Source organism: Phalacrocorax aristotelis, chromosome 10, assembly GCF_949628215.1.
Source record: "Phalacrocorax aristotelis chromosome 10, bGulAri2.1, whole genome shotgun sequence".
NCBI lineage: Eukaryota > Metazoa > Chordata > Aves > Suliformes > Phalacrocoracidae > Phalacrocorax > Phalacrocorax aristotelis.
In genome coordinates, this window is record NC_134285.1 from 15,746,139 (window position 1) to 15,769,020 (window position 22,882).

General features: G+C 36.0%; 1 protein-coding gene across 2 annotated transcripts in view; it reads right to left on the minus strand.

The window, feature by feature from the left end:
- The window catches only part of RBFOX1 (RNA binding fox-1 homolog 1), a 1,436,581-nt gene that overhangs the window by 754,082 nt on the left and 659,617 nt on the right, over positions 1-22,882 (minus strand). For both annotated transcript variants that reach the window (XM_075105333.1, XM_075105334.1), the window contains one exon: positions 21,915-21,977. In XM_075105333.1, coding sequence (XP_074961434.1) covers positions 21,915-21,977 — 63 coding nt within the window. The remainder of the gene's footprint in view (positions 1-21,914; positions 21,978-22,882) is intronic.

A 22,882-nucleotide genomic window follows, 5' to 3' on the forward strand; every position in this document is an offset into this window, starting at 1 on the left:
AATCTTCCAGCAGCTGAGGATGTTTTAACTGTTCTCTTCATGGCTGATAGGTGAGCTTCAGTTCTCCCACTAACCCACACAAGCCAGCATTCCCACTCGATGTACTGGATGGCTGAGATTTTACTGGATCTGAGGGAATTCAGCACTGTACTTTACCCTGGACTACTTCTACAATCATTGGTTTGATACAATTGTTTATGCATTTTATTAAAACTCTTGGTTCAATAAAGGCTGCAAGATCAAATATCATTCTTCTGAATTATGCAAAATTTTATTATACATATTGTAAATAAACTCTATGAAACATTAATCAACTTCAAAAAGGTTTCATAAGAAATCCATGCAATGTTTCCTCATTGGTATATTTTGAAAGCTATGATTTTGTCATATTTATGAGAAGAGGTTAAATTTTTCCAGAAAGTAAACTGCTCTGTGCAACTGCTATCAAGACACATGCAGCTATATCAACTGAATTATTGTTTTGTTTACCTTTTATGCAAAAGCGTAAGCAACATAAAAGCCATCAGAACGAGACATTAAGTACAAATCAGCCACCTACCTCAGTGTGTATAAGACTATATAGAATTGCTAACACTAGACTTGAGAAAGTTCTGAAATTATCAGCATTTTAATTGTTCAGAGACATCCACTACACCAGAAACATAGTTAAGCTCTCACAAGCCAGTGAGTGTTCACTCTAGGCTTATGCAGAGAGTAAGACAGAAAGGACAATGCTTGGTAAGTGCTGCAGGGTGCTGAACCAGAAGCTGACTAATTTAAATGACAACTCCTGAAAAGATTTTATGGACTTTAAGGGAGAGTTTATGTGAGGCAATCGAGAAAATAGGAGTACAAAAAAGAGGATGAAAATTGACTGGATCTAAGGGGTTTTTGGTTTCGATGCAAGGAAAATTATAATATCAACACCGAGCCACACATCATCCCAAATGAAATTCTGGTTTGCAAACCACACACTTTTCGAAGACACTATTACTGAAGATCTGGAAATATGTTGGCTTTTTTGTAGTTGCACTGCTTTCCCATCAAGTAAATACCGAGATGATTTATCAAATTACACAGTAGACTAATTGCATGTTAACCTAAACAAAAATTGTAAAGGAAAGTGAATTCACAAACTTACCATATGGAACAGTTCAGATAAAGAATAATGCTTTATTTACAGCATTTATTTCAATCTAATGTCTTTATCAGGAGGAAGATATTTTAAAAAAACCCAAAAGAATAATCAGGTGCCAGATTTGCCAGAGTATTCTTAAATTTCTGTAAAAACTTCAAAACTTTCAGAAAGATAAGCAAGAAAACCTTTCAGTTAAAATACATTAAGATAATTATAAGGTATAAGGTACAAGAATGACTGAAAGAACTAGATAAGCTAAATAAACATAGAAGGCAAATGTCTATAGAAATGGTAAATGAAATACACAGGAGCAGCATCATAAGGCCAATGCTGTTAAAATGATAATTAATGAGCTTCCTGATAGAATAGACAGAATAAGAGTTTCGGTGTATGGCATTTGATAATATTGCATGTATTAGAAGTGAAAGTGATAGCATTTTAACCTTGTAATTAAATTCATCAAATACAAAATATTAGAATCCTATTTGTATTATGAAAGCTTAAATTAATTTTACTAAGAATATTTACTAAGACATCAAGATTATTTTATTCAAATTTCAGGAATAAAAATAAGAATATAGAAGTATAGGGTCCTTACATAACATAGTGGTGTTTTTTTAAGAATTTCTTGTGTCTATAAATCAATGCACCTTACGAAAGGAAGCTAAGCATTACCTTAGCTTAACTATTATCTTAATTTTACTAATAGAAAACAGAAGTACAGAAAAAGGAAAGAAATGCCCAAGGAAACAGACAAGCAGGAACAGAAGTGAAAATTACAGTCCAGGCTCCTTAAGGTTAGTACCTACTGTTACAAATTATAGTATATTTAAACAATAAATTGTAATACTAAATAGCTTATGTTTTTCATGCTTTTTGTTTATTTTTTCACTAAATTCAAGAGGGTTTATAACATGTAATGCTTTTTTCTCAGAGATGTCTTTGCAGCAGTGTCTTTGAGTCGCTACAGCAAGGGCCCAATTTAGCAGCTGGATCAATATCAACTCCATAGACTTCGGTGTAAGATTAACCATGCACAGACTCTGTCCAGAATGCAGCTATGACTGAGGTAAGTGAAAACCCATTTTCTATTGTACAGAGACAATAAAAGCAACTTCTTTCTTCTGCAGAAATCATTTCAAAGTGTCTTGCCTATCTGCAAAGAAGCACTGAAAAATTCTAATCAGATCTGTTTGTTATGTATTTGTTTTCCTTACTTAGCTAACTTTTAAGTTTACGATTCATACACCACCACCATATCTGGTATCCCAGCTTTTTATATTCTCTACTCCAGTGCCCTCCTTATGTTTTCTTTTTAGCCCACCTACACTTCTCTCCTGGCTCAACAACTAATAATTTGCTCTCATTAAAAACAAACAAAAATTGTAACAGCTAATGGTGGGGAGTGTGTACATACTTAGCACTTTTCAGATGAAAATATCAAATGGGCTTTCTAAATGAACTTCACAAAGAATAGACAAATCAATTAAAAAACCCTGAGAAGAACCTAACGAGAAGTATGAGAAAGAAAATGTACTCATACAACACAAGTCTTGTGCTCTAAATATAATAGATGATTAATTCTAATGGGCTGTAAACACTCAAGGAGGAGGATTTTGAATGAAGAATTAATCTAAGAGTTATGCCATTAAGAAGAAACCTTCAGTCAAACTGTAGGAAACTGCTTCACACAGACATTTACTGTAATGGATCAGTACCTTTATAGTTTGCTTCTGATCCAAGAATATACATATGACAGCAACATGTACCCACACTGGAAGAATTACAAAGCATATGCACTTAACAACGGATAAGCATACAGTCCGTACGTGTTCTGAAATAGAAGTGCAGAACAGATTCAGCCTAAGGTAAACATTTATCATAAACCAAGTTTCTTTAAAAACATTTCTGACTGCTTGCCAGCTTGCTCAGAGTGACTGTTTAAATTCTTTCTTCTTTTTCTTAAGCTTTTAACTTTGAAGGGCAAAACATGACAATGGTAGCAAGAAATAGTGGAAGCTTTATCTGTTTCTGTTTGGGTTTGCGTTTTTTGGGGTGTTTTTTTTTTTTGTGTGTGGTTTTTTTTGGTCTTGGGTTTTTTGGGTTTTTTTTTTTTTAGTTGGCTGGTTTTTAAATACTCAGTGCAAAGGACTCATCCTTACCTACTGTTCAGAGGATCTTCAAGTTTGCAATCACTTAAAATAGAACTAGGGTAAAATTACATAAAGTCTTGCAGATATTGAAAGTCATATAATCCATAATAAAATAGAAAAGTTAATTTATTAATAAACTATGAAGCCACAGATATTAAAAGAAAATTTAATTCCAGGATCTTCTCTTATCCAATATCTGGTTTCATCTTGCCAGAGGGCACTCTTTTCACTAGTTTTCGATTGACACCATAAAATAAAAAAAACATCTGAAGCCGAAACACAAAACAACAGCATCTTCCTTATTTTTAGAGCTAATGATGAAAAAAATTATGCTTCCTGCACACAACTATGAGAGGATGCCTGTGGCCCTTATTTTCTCCTGACAAACACATTTAATTACAAAAGCGTCTACCTCTAACTAGATTGTCAGAGATAGGATTTAAATATATCTTCTATATTATTATATTTTTCTATATTTATGTAAGTATTCTGGCTATAAAAATGAAATTATTTTAATCAAGGGATAATCAGATAACTGGATATTCAAAACAGCACTATTCAACTACAGTTGACAAGTGTCTTTCAGAAAGTTAATTTAGTTTCCTTCTCTCTTTTTTCCCCCTAATTCATAACAGAAGCAGTTATTTTACCTTACAGGCACTTATTTCTAGCCCCAGATTGCTCCACTAAAGGACAGTATACCAGCCAAATTGCTGAGACTTGGCTACTGTTAAGCTCCAGCCAGCCCAGCTGTAGATAATTTTAGAAGTCACAGATGCAGCAATAACCACTGGCAAACCTGATATATCCAAGGCTGCAATGAAGGCTCAGAGTTCACTTCAGATGTTCTGGTAAAGCAGGACAGCTAAAAGAAAAAAAATCTGAAAAACAATCTCACCATTATCTACTCGTGTACCAGCGGTTTGCCTTCAAATGTACTTGTAACAGTGGGAAATGGCATCTTATGTATTTTTCTTCTAATAAGTGTTTGCATATCTTTAGTTCTACTTCCCACTCCTGTGAGTCATTTTCTTGTTCTCCTGCCTCACTGATTTGGCTAGTTACTTGCTAACTGCAGCTTATTTGCACTTAAAACAGCTATTATGTTTCATCATATCTAAATAATTAGGCTAATGACAGCAGGTTTATTTCTGTTGATTCAATAATACATCACAGATAATATCAACATTGCAAAGTCTGCTTATTTAGGAATCATTAATAAGGCCTTTCACAAAATCACAAAGTTGGCTAATAAGCTTCATTCAAATATAATAATGATGATGTAGTTAGCTTTATTTTATTTGCTTTTTGCTCCTGAATTCTTACAGTGAAATGATTTTTTCTTCCAGTTTTTCTCCACTATATAAACACCCAAAATTTACTTCCAAAATGAATGAAAAACAACCTTCTCATGTATTCAGTTGAATTTAGGAATGCCGATGTAAAGGAAAAAAAAAAGCAGCAAACTAAATATTGTAGCACTTCCCATATTATCATATAGATATTTACTGCTATTTATCATTGATAATATTATGATATTATTGATATCCACCAAACAATGTCAGTCTCCTCCATCTCACAACATACTACAGGCAGTATAAGAGAATGCGTTGATTTCAGTTGGAGATTAAAAAGACAAGTCCATCCCCACACAGACATTAAACTGATGCTCTCCTTGATCTTTGGCTGAGCAAATATTTAAATTACAAGACCATTAAAAACACACATTCACTTAATTGGAAGAGTTGTCTGACTACAACAAATTTGAATGTTTTTGCCAGTCTTGGACGTATAACTGAAGCCACGAAGCTAAACTCAGGTTGCAGTAATGCAGAACCAGACCTACAAAACTTAACAGGTTTGGTATTGGAGGCAAGTGAACTACCAGCAACAACAAAAATGAATACTTGCTTTGAAAACATTACCTTTAGTATCAGAACTAGCAAGGAAAACAGGTGTCTTGGAACATAATTAGGAGTTACTTATTATATTTTTTTTCTAACATCAGTCAAAAAAGATGGATTGGGAGGTTAAATATCAAACCTAAGTGAAACTGCATCCCACACTATTGTACCCCGACATAAGGTTTACCTTAAAACAAAGCACCGAACACATGTGTATCTAATCGATTCTGATCAGAACTGGAACTAGAACACCTGGGGTAAAAAACCAACCAAACAAAAAAAAACCCAAAAAATCTCCAACAACCAACCAACAAATCCCAAGGACACAGCTCAATTTAGATACACAGGGTATAGTCCTGTCGCTCAGAGGATACAGTACAGCCATTGCTAGTAACAGGCCACAGTCCTTGCACTGAGTTTGCATGGCCTCAGGACTGAGGCTTGCAAGCTGGCTTGGTAGGAGCCTTCCTTCGAATGCTGGGAGCTTTGTTTTTACTCTGTTAAACAGCAACTGTAACTGTTCTAAAGGTCAGGTGGCTGGTGCTGAATTTGTTTCATGTCTGATTGTCTTTTCATAGTATAAACATTTACATATATACGCACGCCCACACAGTAGTAATAAGGTGTTATTTTGTGTAGCCTGAGATACTTCTGAGTAAAGCAATGATGCAGTATTGAAGAATATAGGCCTGGTATGACAGCAAAGGCCTTGCAAGTTGGCACACAAGATGCGGGCACAGGGTGAAAAGACATGGGGGCACTGGAGAGTCAAAGGTTTTAAATGGCTCATCTACTGTCTATTAAAGAAATCCAGAAATTAAGAAATGCTGGGAAAAAAACCAAAACTGTTTAGGGGTGAGAAAGAGAACAAAGAACAAGTATCTAACACAAAAAGAAGGCACTGTGTTAGAAAATTCAGATATCATGTGGTACTGTCGATCAATGAAGAAAGAGCAAGGTGTTGAAGCACATGAGAAAACACATAAAAATAGACCTATGTGAATTGAAAGGAAATAAGAGGAGAAAGAAGAAATGCCTTCAACATCATGCTCTTTCCAGTAAGAACTTGGGACACTGATGACCTGCTGCAAACTCTTCTTCTTTGAGTGAGAGTAGTACTTTAACCTTAGGATTGAGAGGCAGGGTGGAAGAGTGAGCATAACCCTGGAGAAAGGGGTAAATATTAGATGTGTATGTATGACATTTTTAACTGTATAATTATTGAGTGGTTTTCTTTAATAATTTTAATAATAATAACATTTCTGTAATATTTTTTCTGGGTTTTCCTTCTTTTTTCCTGTAATAACTAGATATGGCCTAATAATAATTATTTGATAATACTGCTTTTTCAAGTATACCAAGAATAACTTCTTGGCTCTACAGAGAAGGTTTGTTTCCTTTCTGCCCATAAGAAGATTTTTGTACATAACAAGGTTCTTCTTTTCCATTTGGCATGGTCCCCAAACCTCACTGAAACCCCAAGGTGGATGCAAGGCAAGTAGCATGACAGAAGGAGCTCTAGAGTCGTGTGATTACACAGAGTGCCTTCAGGCATAGTAAATGCACAAGAACTGAAGAGTTTCTGTTGCAGTAACTGAAAGACTGGGAACACTCATTAGTCACTGCTCCTTAGCCGGAAGCTGGGAGCAACCAGTTGAGAAGCAACAACTGAATGGCATCGGTGTATGCCCCTACCTTCTTTGTGGCTTCAGTGGTTTACTGCCAAAAGAGACGAGGACCATCACCATGTCAGGCAGCCAGCATAAGCTGAAGCAAGTAAATAGCAGCTCACTAAACTGCCTCCCAACATGCTCTGTGAGGTTATCCAACCCCTTTTGGGAAAGATGGAAACATCAGCTTAAACGACTAGTAATTGCACTAAGAAAAAACAGGGCTGGGCTGGGCTGAGCTGGGCTAGAATAGAATAGCATAGAATAGCATAGAATAGTACAGAATAGCATAGAATAGCATAGAATAGCACAGAATAGCACAGAATAGCACAGAATAGCACAGAATAGCACAGAATAGCACAGAATAGCATAGCATAGCATAGAATAGAATAGAATAGAATAGAATAGATTTCAGTTGGAAGGGACCTACAACCATCATCTAGTCCAACTGCCTGACCAATTCAGGGCTGACAAATTAAAGCATATTACTAAGGGCATTGTCCAAATGCCTCTTAAACACTGACAAGCTTGGGGCACGGACCACCTCTCTAGGAAGCCTGTTCCAGGAACAGCAGGCTAAGTAAACATATGTAGAAGACACAGCTGCAATAACTACATATCCTAGCTTACCTCTGTGAATTCGCCCTACTGCAAACAAGCGGTGAGTGATGAGGACATAACAGACCACACAAAAATGTCTGAAGGAAGGCTACTCTCACGGTCTCGTACCAGCTGCAGGGAAGGCAGCATTCCATGCCATGGCTGCTTTTATGTCCTGTTCTCCTTAACAGTCCTCCTAAAAGTGGTTGTTGGAAGTCACTGATAGAGGCAAGATGCTAACTTCTTTCCTGTTTAGGGGGGCTATTTAAAATGGTTGGTTTTAGTCTAAAGAAAAGTCAATCCCACTTGGCTCCCTCTATAATCAACAGAAGTGGAAGGGTCCCTCTGAAGGGAAAACTATATCCATTCTCTGAACCATGACATGGAAGGCCCTCTATTTCTAGTAAATTGAGAGTAAAACGAATCTAAAATTAACCTTTATGAATACCCCCTTAATCACTAAAAGCTCAGGTATACCGATATTTTGCTAAGATGCCACTTTGATTGTATCTGTCGGCTAAATAAACTGCTGCAAGGACAGGAAAACAGATTTTGAAATGTTTAGAATTCTTGGGAATTCACCTGCCTGAAAAAAAGAACCTATAGAAACTCATTCATAAAGGTTACCCTTCTCTTTTTCTCATCTGCACTTCTTTGTTCAAAACACAGAGCTGCAGTCCAACAGCGCTTTACATTTCCCAAGCTGAGTGCATGAAGTGCTTTCTGTACTCAGACCTCTACCCACTGCACCTGTGCTAACACAACACCCTTACGAGTGCCTCTTACATGACAGCCAGCAGCTCTGGAGGCAAACAAGTCCTCTGCTAGAGACAGGCTCCAGTTCTACAAATGAAATAGAAATTTTCTCACAGCAGAAGTCCTTATGTCTTGTTCTCCCTCTCAAGAGGGACTCTGAGCAACCAGAGACAACAAATAATTCCTTGTAGATACGCCAATGACACATGCACACACGGGGGAAATATCTGTAAGATTCTGTTTTCTCTTTTTGAGTTTTACTCTTATTTTGCTATTTTGGATACTACTCAAGCTACTCAAGCTGCTTTTGATGTTTTGGGCTTGCTCCCCACCCCCCAAGAAGTACAGTGGACATGAACTCACAGGTGTCTTTACTAAATTTCATTTGTTTTCTTATCCCTTCCAGATATTCCTTTGGAATAAAGAGAACATCTCAGTGCTGAAGATATAATATGAATAGTAACACATCACTTAAAGACATATTGAAATGTAAGTTTAGTCCAGCAATTTGGTTTCCTAAGTGTTTGCTGGAAAACCAAACCAAACCAAGCCTGGGCTAGCACGCTGAAATACTCTATGGCGTGTATTTGGAAAATATATCAGAACAGAGAGACATTTCTTAACTCAGTAAAAACTCAGAAAGATTTCATGGGTTTTTTAGATGTTAATAGCAGGCTGATTAAATGTTGAGCTATTGCATTTCATTACAACAAATATTGAGAAAAAACTAAAAGTATGTCGAACTGAATTTTAAACTTACAGCAAAGACTGAAAAAAAGGAAATATATGAAAAAACAAATCAGATGCTTTCAAAGATAACGTATATAAAAGATGATGTAAATTTAAAGATTGTAGCACATGTTTTGAATTTAAAACACACCATATTTTTGCAAGGCACTCATATATCCTTAATAAACCATTTTGAAATCTAAAATAATGTCAACAGATTCAATTCAACAGAAAATGGCTTTCAACAAAAGCCACTGCTACTTTAAAATAATGAAATAATTTTCTTCCATAATTCAACAAATACATTTTAATAGGCATTGAATATCATAAAAGTTGATTCCTGTCTTCAAATATCCTATTACATATTTATATATACACTACAATTTTTGTGTACAAAAATAACAACAGAGATACACATTAAATTGATAAATACATTACTAATGCCATACATCAGAGGTCAGATGAAATACATTGCTCCCAAGACATAAAGGACTATTTCATTACTATTTTGCATTTTAAGTCTTTCTGAAACTGAAACCAATCTTTTTCTTAAATATGAACGCATAGCTGCTTCCCTAGTACTAGGTACTTCAGAAATATTAGAAAAAGATGCCATAATTACCCTTTTGTTTTCTATCACACAGTTGCTAATAACACTGTAAGTTGTTTGTTCTTTCCTAGACAGACTGCATGTGTTTGCAAGTTTCAGAAACACACAAGTTTTAGGTTGAGACTTTCCATGCTTAGCTCATTTTAGGCAGGCAGCCTTGAAAGAGGATCCTCAATCTTCAGCAAAGGGTACACACACGAAAAACATTCTAAGCATCCATTAACACTATCAGAGAAAATGTTTAGAATTTTTCAGGAGAAACAGTGTAAATATCCTCACGTAGCTTATCATACGTGTTTAAGGAGAATTAAAAGATTTTAAAGAAATCTCTTCAAGAAAGGGACAAAGCAAGATTTTTAGTAAATCTTTGTCAAGCCACAAGTCCCCAGAAAGTGCCGCGCCTTAACTGTCAACATTCATTCATGGCTTTAGTAATGTAAAAACCTCTGATTTCACCGAAATCATTCACATAAGTGTACTGGAATCTATGAATAATTAAGAGAAAACCTTCCCAATGATTTAGCAATCTGAAAACAACAAGGCTATTCATTACAGTTAAGAGATTTCTGAATCTTTATAAATACCTTCATTTTACAAACAGGGCAGCTCAGATCCCGGGCCAACAGGCATAAGGAGATGAAAGCTATTATTTTTAAAAGCTGTTTAGCTAAGCAGAGGTGCAAATTTCACACTTAATACAAAAAACTTTGATTATCACAACCTATATTTTCAAATAAAATGCAGTGCATATTCACATTAGACAGAAAAAGAAATATGCATAATACATTACAGGTTGAGATATCTTTGCAGTGCTCCAAGAAAGCTTCAAAGTCTGCATTAGCTTTAAAAGTTTCTATTGCTACTGACCTAAAATACCTAAAAAATGGGGTAATGCATTCTGATTTTGCTTGAATTAGTCTTCTAGACAACTGCCTTATCTCAAACAGTTAATAAATGGTTCTACAGAATGTATGTTAGAGAAATTTCAACGCAACCCCCAGGGCAGCCCAGTGTTTCAGAACAGTTTTAGGTGGAACCAGGACTAAGAAACAAACAACATATCAAAAACGATGGAAACTGATGATGAAGAAATCTCCCTTTTCCAGATGTCCTAATAAATAATCATTAAGGTTCACATCTGGTAAAAAAAATCTATATGAACAAAAGAGCTGTTTTATTAGATTGCGTAATTTGAAGTAATAGTGTCTGTCCAACAATGACGAATATTAGCTGTTTATGAAAGAATATAAATATTATATAAATAGAATTATATGTATATTATATATATACTTTATATATATTATATAATATAAATAGAATATAAAGTCAGTCTTTCCCACAGAAATGTGAGAAGAGGGACATCCTGCATTTTGTTGTGTATGGAAATACTTCACATTAATTTATCCAATTATTCCTGACTTATATTTTTCACATCTAAAACATCCAGTGGCAAAACTTTGGAGAATAGCATTACATAGCATGAAAAAAACATGAGTCATTGCTTGATCATTTTATTGAGTACATAATCCTTGTCTTATGAGTCATATAATTATAATACAATATTCAAATCAATATCAGTAATAATTTCAGTCTATCACTTTTCTCTCATTTCACTCACCTGTCAACTCTTTCCCAAGGTAAAGAGCTCTAGCATGTATTTAATGTCTTCCCTGTATAGAAGCTATTCCATACCTCCGACCATTCCTTTCACCTTACCCTGGACTACACCCTTTTTAGACATCGGGTAACGAGAACTGCTTACAGCGAGTACATGTAAGACGAACACAAACTCCAGCAGAGACAGTCCTATATTTTCTGCACTGAATGCCTTTCCTGAAAATTGCTAAATATTCCATTTGCTTTTTTTTTGACAGCTGTCAAGCACTGAACTAATGCTTCTGAGAACTCCATCTGATGTTTCCAAGAAAGGCTTCTGCGCAATAATAATCATGCACTCCCTCCTTGAGAACAGATTTCCATCCATTATGAAATTCTGAAAGAGAATTTTATTCTGTCACTTAATCCTTCAGCTTTCTGCACTTTCCCAGTCAGTCTTAGTTTCGTCTGTTCTGAATAATCCTGTCTCAACAGACATTTATGTCATTATTTTGTCCCTTTTACACACCGAATAGTACACATTCCCATGGACTTCTACCTATAAACCTCCTTCACTGTAAAAATTCTTCATTTATTCACACCAATGAAATACTAGTGGGTCTGCCTTCATTACACTTTAGCCTCTTGGTTCACTGGATGTGCACCTAGAATTTCTCCATCACTGCTCTCTGTGATGAGAGGAAGACCCTCTAAGCTATGCTACAGACGTGTTTTAGGTTACTGCTCTCTTCAGGCTGCATTTTCCCACTGACCTTATCTTTACAATGAACCCAACTCCTCTTGGCTCGGTATATTCTATGTTTACTATCTGCACTACACGCCCTTTTATCAGCAACTATTTCATCTGCCACTAACCCAATACTGTGAAATCACTCTGCAATTCTATCGATTTCTCTTTAAGAATTGTGTCATCAGCAAATGTTTTTTGTCTTCCAGTTCAACCTTTTCCCACGTCTTCCACTGACACTTCAGTTCAAGCAGTTTATCCCCCCATCTTTGGATGAGAACCTTCCTGACTTTAATGCAGAGAACATCAGTCTATGGAATTAGGTTTATTTTCAGGTGGCCTTTCCACACTTTTTAGGACTTTTATTCTTTCCATCCTACACTATAAGCAATGGGAGGGTTGTGCTGGTTTTCTCCTCTCTCTTCCATCAGTGTCAAGCCCAGAAAGTACATCGGTGAGGGACAATATCTCCACCTGGAATGAAGCATGAATCTGTATAGTATTTCATTCCCTAACCTAATGTGCTGGTTTTCTCCTCTCTCTTCCATCAGTGTCAAGCCCAGAAAGTACATCGGTGAGGGACAATATCTCCACCTGGAATGAAGCATGAATCTGTATAGTATTTCATTCCCTAACCTAAGGGAAATAGGAGAAACATCCCATGAGGAGGAGAAGTGGGATGGAACAAAAAGAGGAGGGATGGGGATGAGCCTGGAGCAGACTCTTACTGAAACCTCCACATTGGGTGGAGACAAAACAGTATGCGTGGTAGTTTCCCCACTTTTTCAGACGACCTTGAACAATAATAAAGGTCTCCCAAGAAACTATGCAGGCAGTCCTAGGATATCATGGAGGAGAATTTGTTAGGGGGCTGTTTACAAGGACCTTCATTTGGGGCCAGTGGTCCCAAGGAAATAATTTATTACCATCGGGTGCACCCACTGTGGACACAACCACAGCCAATTTAAATATGGGCCATTTTCTTTAAGAATATGAACCATGGAAGAGTGATATGGTATTACATTGAAGTAGCTTTTAGGGACAATCAGAACACGATACAAATATCCCTAAAACTACAAAGAATCATAATATTTCATTTAACCGCACATCAGATGTTACAAAATCTTTTTAGCGTTTCAACAAGTGAATTTTAGAGCTGCTTTACAAGTATTGTTTTAAGAATTTGCCTACTCTCTCTTTGGTACACAATAAAGCACAAATAAAAGCCTAGCTGCAATGCTATTCATCAAGTTATGCAAATGCAGGTTTTCTAATGTAGTTAAACATGAAGAATAAAAGAACAATTTTTTTCCCACAACCTATTAAATAAACATGAGCTATATTGTTTCATGCACACCTGTAGGTTTTAAACCTAAACCGTCCTAATCACATTCCTTAAAATAACATTCCTGAGTCAGTAATAAGAAGTTCCATTGATGTGCCATAAAATTACTTCCGTAGTATGTTTTATTTTCTAAGCGTGCTTATCAGTAGCTAAGAGCTAGAATAAAATATTTCCAGATTAATATTATTTGAAGTCCCACAACTCATGTAGTCAGAATTTTTGCCTAAAATGACAAAGCTACCCCCATGAAACCGATTCTGCTCTGATACATTCAGATCCTATTATCTGAATATTCCCAGTGTTTTAGTAGTAAAACTGGTCATCTCTGAAAGTGTGCACCAGTGCACATAAGAGAATATAGACCAGCCACAGATGGGAGAGCTGTCACTCTGTCATTGCCCTTGTACCTTCAGATTTAATCCTGTATAGATGTTGCTAGATGTTGCTATTTGCAAGTGATTTTTGCATAACCATATTTCACATTTCTGCTGTTAGGAGTCATCTATGATTATTCTGCCTCCTGTAGGCATGCTTTACTTTATAGCTATCTGTTGTATTACTAGTGACCAAGTTGCAGAAAGTTGTTTGTCGGACAAAACAAGCCCTACTGCCTGGAGGATAAGACTCAGAACCAGAAAATAGAAATATTTGGAAACCGTAACTCATGCTGAAATTTTCTTTTGGGTTTCAAGGAGTCCAAGCAGCAAAGCAATTGATTTGTACTTCAATATCCTAACCTGACTTATACAAAACACAGAAAACCACCTTAAATTATTTTGGCTCTGCAACTTTTATTACTTGTAGACTGTGCAGATCTAAAAATCAATAGCACACGACAACTTGGTCTTGATAAAACCATAATTTGTGAAGGATTTCAGATCAATCTTTTCTCAGCGTAGACCCAATATATATAGATATAATTTTAGCTGGGTCATTTAGCTGTGCAAAATATCCCTCAAGATTAAAAAAACACAACCAAACAAACCAAACTCTCAAACAAACAAAACTACCATCCCTCCAGTGTTTCTACTGCACCACTTTTTCTCTTTTCCAGATGTGCTCATAAAACTTCGTACCTCTGGGGTGCAGATGAAGGAAGCAGAAACTTCACAGTGAACAAGAAGAAAAGCAGCAGTTTTACAGTGTACTGGGTCTGGCTGGGATAGGGTTAACTTTCTTCATAGCAGCCCATATGGTGCTGTGTTTTGGTTTTGTGACTGGAGTTGCTGGTACCACACCAGTGTTATTGCTATTGTCAGACTATTGCTGAGCAGTGTTTGCACAGCATCAAGGTCGTCTTCTTTTTTTTTTTTTTTTTTTTTCCCCCCTTCCCTTTTTTCCCTCACTTTGCCTCTCCAGTGAGTGGGCTCAGGGTGCACAAGAAGTTGGGAGGGGTCACTGCCAGGACAGCTGGCTTGAGCTGACCAAAGGCATATTCCAGAACATAGGATATTCTCAACAATAAAAGCTCAAGGAAAGGAGGAAGAAGGGGGCAACATTCATGGTTATGGCATTGTCTTCCCAAGTTTTGGGTGACAAAGCCCTGCTTCCCTGGAAACAGCTAAACACCTGCCTGCCAATGGGAAATAGTGAAATAATTCCTTATTTTGCTTTGCTTGAGCATACAGCATTCCTTCACTTATTAAATTGTGTTATCTCAACCCCTACATTTTTTATGCTCGCTTTTACCCTTTCCATTCCCTCCCCAATTGCACTGGGGGCAGTGAGCAAGCTGCTGGGTGGGGGCTGCCCTGCCAGTCAGGGCCAACCCACCACATACAGGCAAACAGGTTTCTTGACTTTGTCAGTATAAATAAGAGACTCCAGGACTGAAATATAGTACATGGTAGTTGAATATGACTTGTGTGCTGGTCTCCGAAACCTGCTTCATCTAACAAGCACTTGGCCAACTGCTTCTTGGTGAAGCGGTTAAAACATGAGTGAGGTTAAAACATGTCAGCATACCGTCTGTCTGTCACAAAGTAGTGCAGGCAGCTTTCCTCCTTCTGCATACGCAGTGAAGAACTCTGTTCTTTGATCAGTCTGCCCGAAATTGCTCTGTATGGTTAGTGTGCAATGATTTTGGTAGGTCACAGACAAATCTCCCTCATTAATGCCTTAACAGATGTAAATGTATTTCAATACTGTAAAAGACACAGGCTTAACTACTTGGCAAGAAATCCCAAATTGCTACGCCCAGTGATCAGTGCTAGAATGCTCCCATAGTTGCTAGTGAGCTTCTAGAAAGGTCTGCAGTCAGAAGCAGTTCTGAGAGGCACAGTTCCATTTCTGAAGGTAGTAAACAATCCTGAAGGAAGAGTAAATGTTGCTAAATACAAATGTATTCTGTCAAACTCACATGCTGTTTCATTTTTTTAAATCTCTTAAACTATGCAGAATAAGGGTAAACATTTCCTTTTATATCACAGATTTGTTCTTATTTCCCAGCACTCTCTTTCCTCACTGAAGATACGTTTCAAACCTGCCATCCCATATTCAATATTAAAAGTTATATTATATTTAACATATCTTGCAGGATCTCACATACCATGCTGTTTATTGGTTGTGCACAAACTACACAAAAGTTCCGCATTACAACACAGACTTGTCAACTGAGTAACTAACCTCCAATGTAATAGGAAAAAAACCAAAACCTAAATGACATTTTCCCCAGCATCTAATCCAATTATTACAATCCAAAACTCCTGTTCATTTTCATGAACAGTAGCAGTAAAGATATTCCCCCAAATAATAATATGCATGTGCTCAGTGCTGCATCCAGCCATAGCTCAGCAGGATCTCAGATCCAACACACAATGCACAAAAAGCCAAATATTGTGACTTTAAATCAACTATGAATACGTCCTGTGCAGGGACAGAGTGATTCCCCATTGAATATAGGCCTGACTTACCAAGCATTTATTGCAAAATTCTGCGTGTGTGCACTGCTGCAGGCTCATGGCTTTGCCACTTGCTAAGACAACCCTACCTGAACTAGCTATGCTCAGGCAGCAACTGCCCTAAAGACATGGCAACACACTAACATACAGTACCAGTGACACAGCAACACAGAAATTGATCCTCCACGAAGCCTGGGCTGCTAACACACCCCAAAGCCCATAGCATCACTGCTACAGTTAACATTTCCAATACTGAACTACCCAAGTTCTTGCAATGACTGTACTTTCACTTTGCATAATTAGCAATATCAGAAAAAGTTACAGAAGTCTGTAAGCTCTTCAAAGAAAAAGAAAAAAGGATCAAGTGTATATCTTTATTAAAGGATGCTAACACCCTTGACATGACCCAGATCATCAAGAAGACTGTTAAATTTCAATTAGCTTTAAGCTATGCTGATAGGACTTCACTAATAATTGCATGATTTTCTTGAGGAAAATTTCAATTTTTTATGAGACAGGAGAGAGAATGAAATTGTAAGGTTTTTTTCACTTGTTAAATGTAAAAATCATTAACAATAAAAGGTATCGGATTAGAGGGAGAGCAGGAGGAAAGATGGCCCAGTAATGGAGGCAATGATTTGGGATTTCAGGAAGATGAATTCAAATCCTTGCTCTGCTATACTCCCTTCTCCTGGCACATCAGTCAGGATGTTCAACTTTCTCGTTTCCCCTTCTGTAATAAAGAGATAATAACACATGCTGATCTCACAGGAATTTTGGGTCTTGATATCTCTTAAATGCCACAACACTATGGAAATTAACTATATCAAAAACATCTAAATGCTGTAATCTGGAGAATATCCAGTGCCTACGATTGCCAACAGAAGTATTCTAAGCTAAGTGTTTACATGCATGTGAAAATTTTCATAATGTCCAAATAAGAAAATATCTGCATCAATGTTTTTGAAGGAAGTATCTCAGTAGCATTAGAAAGCAGGCTGCTATGTACAGTAAATTCAGATCCTAAGGTTAATCTATATTCAACCCCTATAGCTTTTACTTGGAAGACTCAGAACACTACTTAGAAAGATGGAGGATTTAGAAAGTTCACAGAAGAATCCATCAGAAAGAAATACTGACTGCATTCTTTGAAGGAGGAAGGAGAAAAGAAGAAATTGTTAGGTATTTCTTTACATGTACATTTGTATAAAACCCAGAGAGAATTGCAAAGCTAACTTTCCTTATGGAATTACAGTTCAAAATAATCTAGGGTAGTATTCCCAAAAAAATGCCACTTGCGTTAGGAGTCTGTCTCCTGCTTTCAAAATGTCCCATTCAATTTCAGTAAGCTTTATGCCCTTGAATCTGCTCGGAGAGAGCAACTTCTAAATTCTTTAGATGCTCAAATAAATACATATATAATTATCTGCAGCAGCAATTAACCACTGCAGTGGTTTAACAGTGATTCATGTAAACCTGCTACTACCACATAACTGCTCTTTTTCTCTAAGATCATTAGAGCTTTTACTAATATAAACTTCAAACTAATGACACTCAACAAAATAAAACAACATTTCCTTCCTCTGTGGGAAATTAAATAAGGTAAACCTTGGAACATGCAGGCTTGAAAAAACCAAACCAAACAAACCCCAGTAACCAAAGTTAGGATATTTAGTTCCCTATGCAGGAAAGAGTTTAAGATCACATTTAACTAAACATGTGTCTAACTAATGGAAAAGCGATATTACAAATCAAGCACCTAAAACTGAATTACCTTGCACCAACACTAGAAAAAAATTCAAACACAGGTCAGGCTTAGCTACCTTAGCTAAGCTTTTTCTGAAGAAAAAATATCCACGACAGTATTCTCCTGCTTATCGTTAGGAGTGTGTAAATGCCTTGCTGCTTCTGGTCCTTAATGAATTCCTACAATAACAGTTGAAGATATTTGAAGATATCGCAAAACAACAATGAATAATATGACAATGGAGCAGATATGAACAACTAAACAATTCCCCATCCTAGCTCAGATGAAGTAATGGAGCAGAACTTACTGCTTCATTTACGTTATATCTAACTACCATTCTTCAACCCTTTTTTATTGTAATTCACAGATTACCAGTAATTCAAAGGGCTGCAATTTTAAAAATATTCAACTGTCTACACTAATACTGTCATTCAGACAACGTTAGAATAGAGATGAATAAATAAGAATACCATCATTAAAACCTTTTTTCCTTATACATTGATTAGAAAAAAAATACTGGTTTATTTCTAAGAGAATTATGATCTTTTATAACAGCGCTCTCTCACAATTATTTTATTCATGCCTCTCAGGTAGAAATCCCTAGATCACACTAAACTCCTCAGATTCCTCAGTGGCATTCAATGTTGCTTTGGAAAACAGTTTTATTGTATTAACAATTTTAAAAGATGTGTTTAATGGGGGGAAAAAAGGACCCATAATCCCTGATAATAAGATATTTTTAATGCAATAATAGCTATTTTTCTGTTACTTATTTCAACATGTTTACAGTTCAAAGGAAAATACAGCTCTAAAATTAGGGGAAAGGATTTTAAATGCCTGCCTTTCAACGGCTTTACAGGTCTTTACAGCACAGCAACTAGTTTTATGTCACTGACAGAATGTAGGACAAGTGAAGATGAGACTTTCTTGAGATGGACAGCATATTTCCATACATGCATTTACATCTATGGGGGTTTAAATTGTGGATAATCATGGCAGATCTTCCAGAAGACACAACTATCAAATGAACATGGAGCAGCACTACTGTCTCATCCTTTCTCTATTACCTTAAAGACTTCCAGCCAAGAAAACATGTTAGTAATAAAACAACAAAATCACTTAACTACAGTATATTTATCAAGCCATGTAACAACCACATACAATGTGAAGATTAAGAAAAAGCAATAGAATGGACAAGCATACAGAACTTTTCTCTCAAAAATCAATTGTATAATCTTTCTGAAAAACATGGAAAAGATAACAGCTTTCTTCTACTTTTTTACTGAACTGCTTTCAGAGAACTTAGGATGAAATGCCGAAGAAATGGCTTCTTTGCCAAAGAATTATAGCTTTAGGCAAGGGAGTTGTGTACGGGAGGGCTAAGTACAATAATCCATCTTTCCAATTAAGCTAGATGCAGAGAAATGCAACATAAGCACCGCTAACTGCCCAGCCTTCTGAACTGGGATACCAGTCAATAATCTCCTATTTTACTTGTGCAAATCATTGTCATCACACACAAGATCAATCCCATTTCTTGTCTTTCAAATTTAATCATCATACAACAGCCAGAGCACAGAGATCATGCCACGCGCCAGTGCCTAACACTTTACTCTGCAGTATTCCCACCTCAATGAATTCCAGATCATGACAATGGAACAGGAAAAATGCTCCAGTTAAGAGAACGAGCAAGGAATCTGATGATCTAGGTGTTACGCCCATTTCTGCTACAAACTTCTTGCCAGTCACTCTTTGTGCTTGATCTCCCATTGTATATTTGGAATAATTCTATCTCCTTTGCCTGTTACGTTTATTTTTAGTTTACTACTTTGCTGAATGCACTGCAGCCGGTTGAGTATTGTAGACATTATTGAACAATTAATAGAAGGTCAAATGGCAAATAAATCCATAGGCTATCTGGTAGAATCAACCAACTACATTACAAAATTAAATTTTAAAATCCAGGATTTCTCTGTAATTAAACAGTTAACACTATACTTACCTCAACATATTTATCTATCAAAATGAAACAGAAAACACTGTAAAACAACCATAGCTAGAAATTGTACTTAAAAACAACTGAAGCATACTGAACTCAAAATTTGCTATGATTATTACATGTTTTTTTTGACACTTGCAACAGGAGTTTTTTTCATTACATACAATTCCATAATCTTAACATGTCTGTGGTGGATTGGTGTAGCTATTTTTAATTGCTTCTTCTAAATGAGGGAATGGGACAAAGCATTTTATAACCAGTAATGTACTACATGTGTACACCATGTCACGGGTGAATAGGGCATAACGCCCAGCCATATGGTATACTTAAGAGCCAACTCATGTACACATACTGTTACCAGGCAACATGCTGGACTTCAGTCTCAGCTTGGTAAAAAGAATGACCTCTTAGCCCTAGAAGTTGATTGATATTCATTGTGCTGGTTAGGTTATGATCACGAGGGAAAACAATAAAACCAATTATGCACATTGAGATTTGGCAGCATTAAACCTTCCCCAAATTCCAAATGAGTATTTTCTTCTTTCTTGTCACATATCCCAAATCTCTACTTTAGCTTGTTGAAGAAAGATGAGTATCTTTTCCTTCAACTACATTTATAGATACTGAGGCACTATATTCACAGTCAAATTAACGTCAGCTTCCTAAAAACATGCCAGGAATTACCTTGGGGACTACTGTCTCCCATGGGTTAGAAATCCCAACCTCATTCTTGAAATTTTTACCAGAATTTTTCTAACAAAAGCTGTCAATTGCATCAAATTCTGCTAAGAGCTGTAAGGTTACTCTGTGATAGAAAATACTGTTTGTGACAGAGGAAAAGCTAAAAGCAACAAGCACACTGAGCACTACAGAACTGATTTAAATCTGTCCTCAAGATGAACAGCTTGATTTTTTTTTAAATCCTGTAAACCAGGTCTTTTTGAGATAATGAAATCTTTTTTCAAAGACATTAAGAGGACAATTGTGTTCAGTGTAGGAGAATAAATATAAAACTCTTCTTATTTCTAACAAGGACTGTATGTCTAATTTTTTCAATGACACCAAATTTTGTGTATTGGGGTAGAACTCAACTACTAATATTAATACATTTGAACAACAAAGTGATTCTAGTCTATTATTTTGAGAATACACATGTGCAACTTCTTTACTTTCTACACCTAGAACAAAGAAAATTATAATTACAGATGTATATAAAGCATAAATATAGCCCAGTACAGAACAAGCCATGCTCATTACCCAATACAAACTGTTACAATAAAAATTGTTTGTGAAGTACCAAATACACACCTGCCAAGAATCATACATTGATGTTTTTCTGATACTTTTGTATTTATTATTATAAGTATAGAAATTATAACCTGATTAAAAACTGCTTAATCAATATTGTTTCTTGGTATGTGTTAAAACGAAAAACTTTGCAAGAAAAAAATAAATTCCAGGTATGAAAGAGCAGTAAATAATTTGGGTGTGAAGCCTCCTCTTAGGAAGGAAAAAAGCAAAAAATGAATCAGCACAAATACTTTTTCACGTCCTATAGATTTTGGAGCTTCATTATATTCCCTACTCTGATGTTATGGTTACATTTAAAAAGGAAAGCATGATGAATTATCCATCGCTGTTCTAAGGGAAAAAAAAGTCTGTGACTAATCCATATACAAAGTAATTTCTTTGTGAGCAGATCAGCCAAAGGTAAAATGAATATGGTAGTGACATAACCCTAACATGTAAAAGGGAAATGCAAGAGAAAAGCATTTTAACCTACAGCCAGAAACAGGAAAGATTATTTTCTAAGCATGACACTAGCAAGTTGTTGTTCACTGAAGACTAAAAGCTATCAGATCTTGTACTTATGGTCTATTAGTCTTGTGATCCAGCATCAGCACGGCAAGTTGTGAAGTCCAAAGTATTTCTTTATTCATTATGACAGCACAGCAGAGATTTCAGTCAATTTTCAAGGAAAATAAAATGAAAAACAATAATAAAAATCAATGCACTTACTGAATGAAGGTTCCGATCATGAAAACAATAGGTGCCACTTGCATGGGGCTTCTGTGTAGTTTCCTAAGAAAAGAAAAATACATTCTTACTGTAAATGAAAGATTCAATGGAGAACATATTTGTACCCTGCACCCACGGAAGGCTGAACGTAGGCTTTAAGAATTGAAGTGCTGTAACAAAAAATAAAACTGATAACGCATTATTAGGGCTTTCACAAGGAAGTCTTCATACATTATTGGGTCATAATTGCATTTTTCTTGTACTACAAAGCAGAACAGCAAAATCTGCTTATTGATTCACAAATACCAACAAATAATTCATTATTTATTTATTAAACATTCAGTGGACCATAAAAATTTCCAGGCAGTTTGCAATATATTTGAAACCTAAATCCTACATTTGCATCATGAACTTACCTACTAAAATAGACGAGCAATTACTCTGCCATAGTTCAAATTTTCCCCACTATAGGTTTTTGTGTCAACAGGAACACAGAACAGTGATATACTTTTTTGTGTATCTTTCAATTGAAAACTTTAAGCAATTTTGCCAGAGAAAAATGATCATAAAATACATATACAAAAGGGGCCATCCAAAATATGTTATACCTGTCCATAGCTGTGAATTAGAATAAGATAACAGCCTACTCCATGCCACTTTTTCTTATTGATGAGCAGCTGGTGACATCTAATATTTTACTGAATTTTTCATCAAACTTTAGAAGCTACAGTAAGCTCAGCCATGTTCTTCATAACAGATTCTCCCTACCTGTATTTTTTCATTTCCATGTGCAAATGGTAGTATCTACTGTCTGATACAAATATGCTTGAAAATAGAAAAACTGTACAGATTTTGAGTCTTCAGAGAAAATACAGACCTAGGTCTATGTATTACCAAAACATTCCACAAATAAATTTAATATACTTTTTATCCACTTCAATAAAATTCCAAACAGTAAATATATTAAA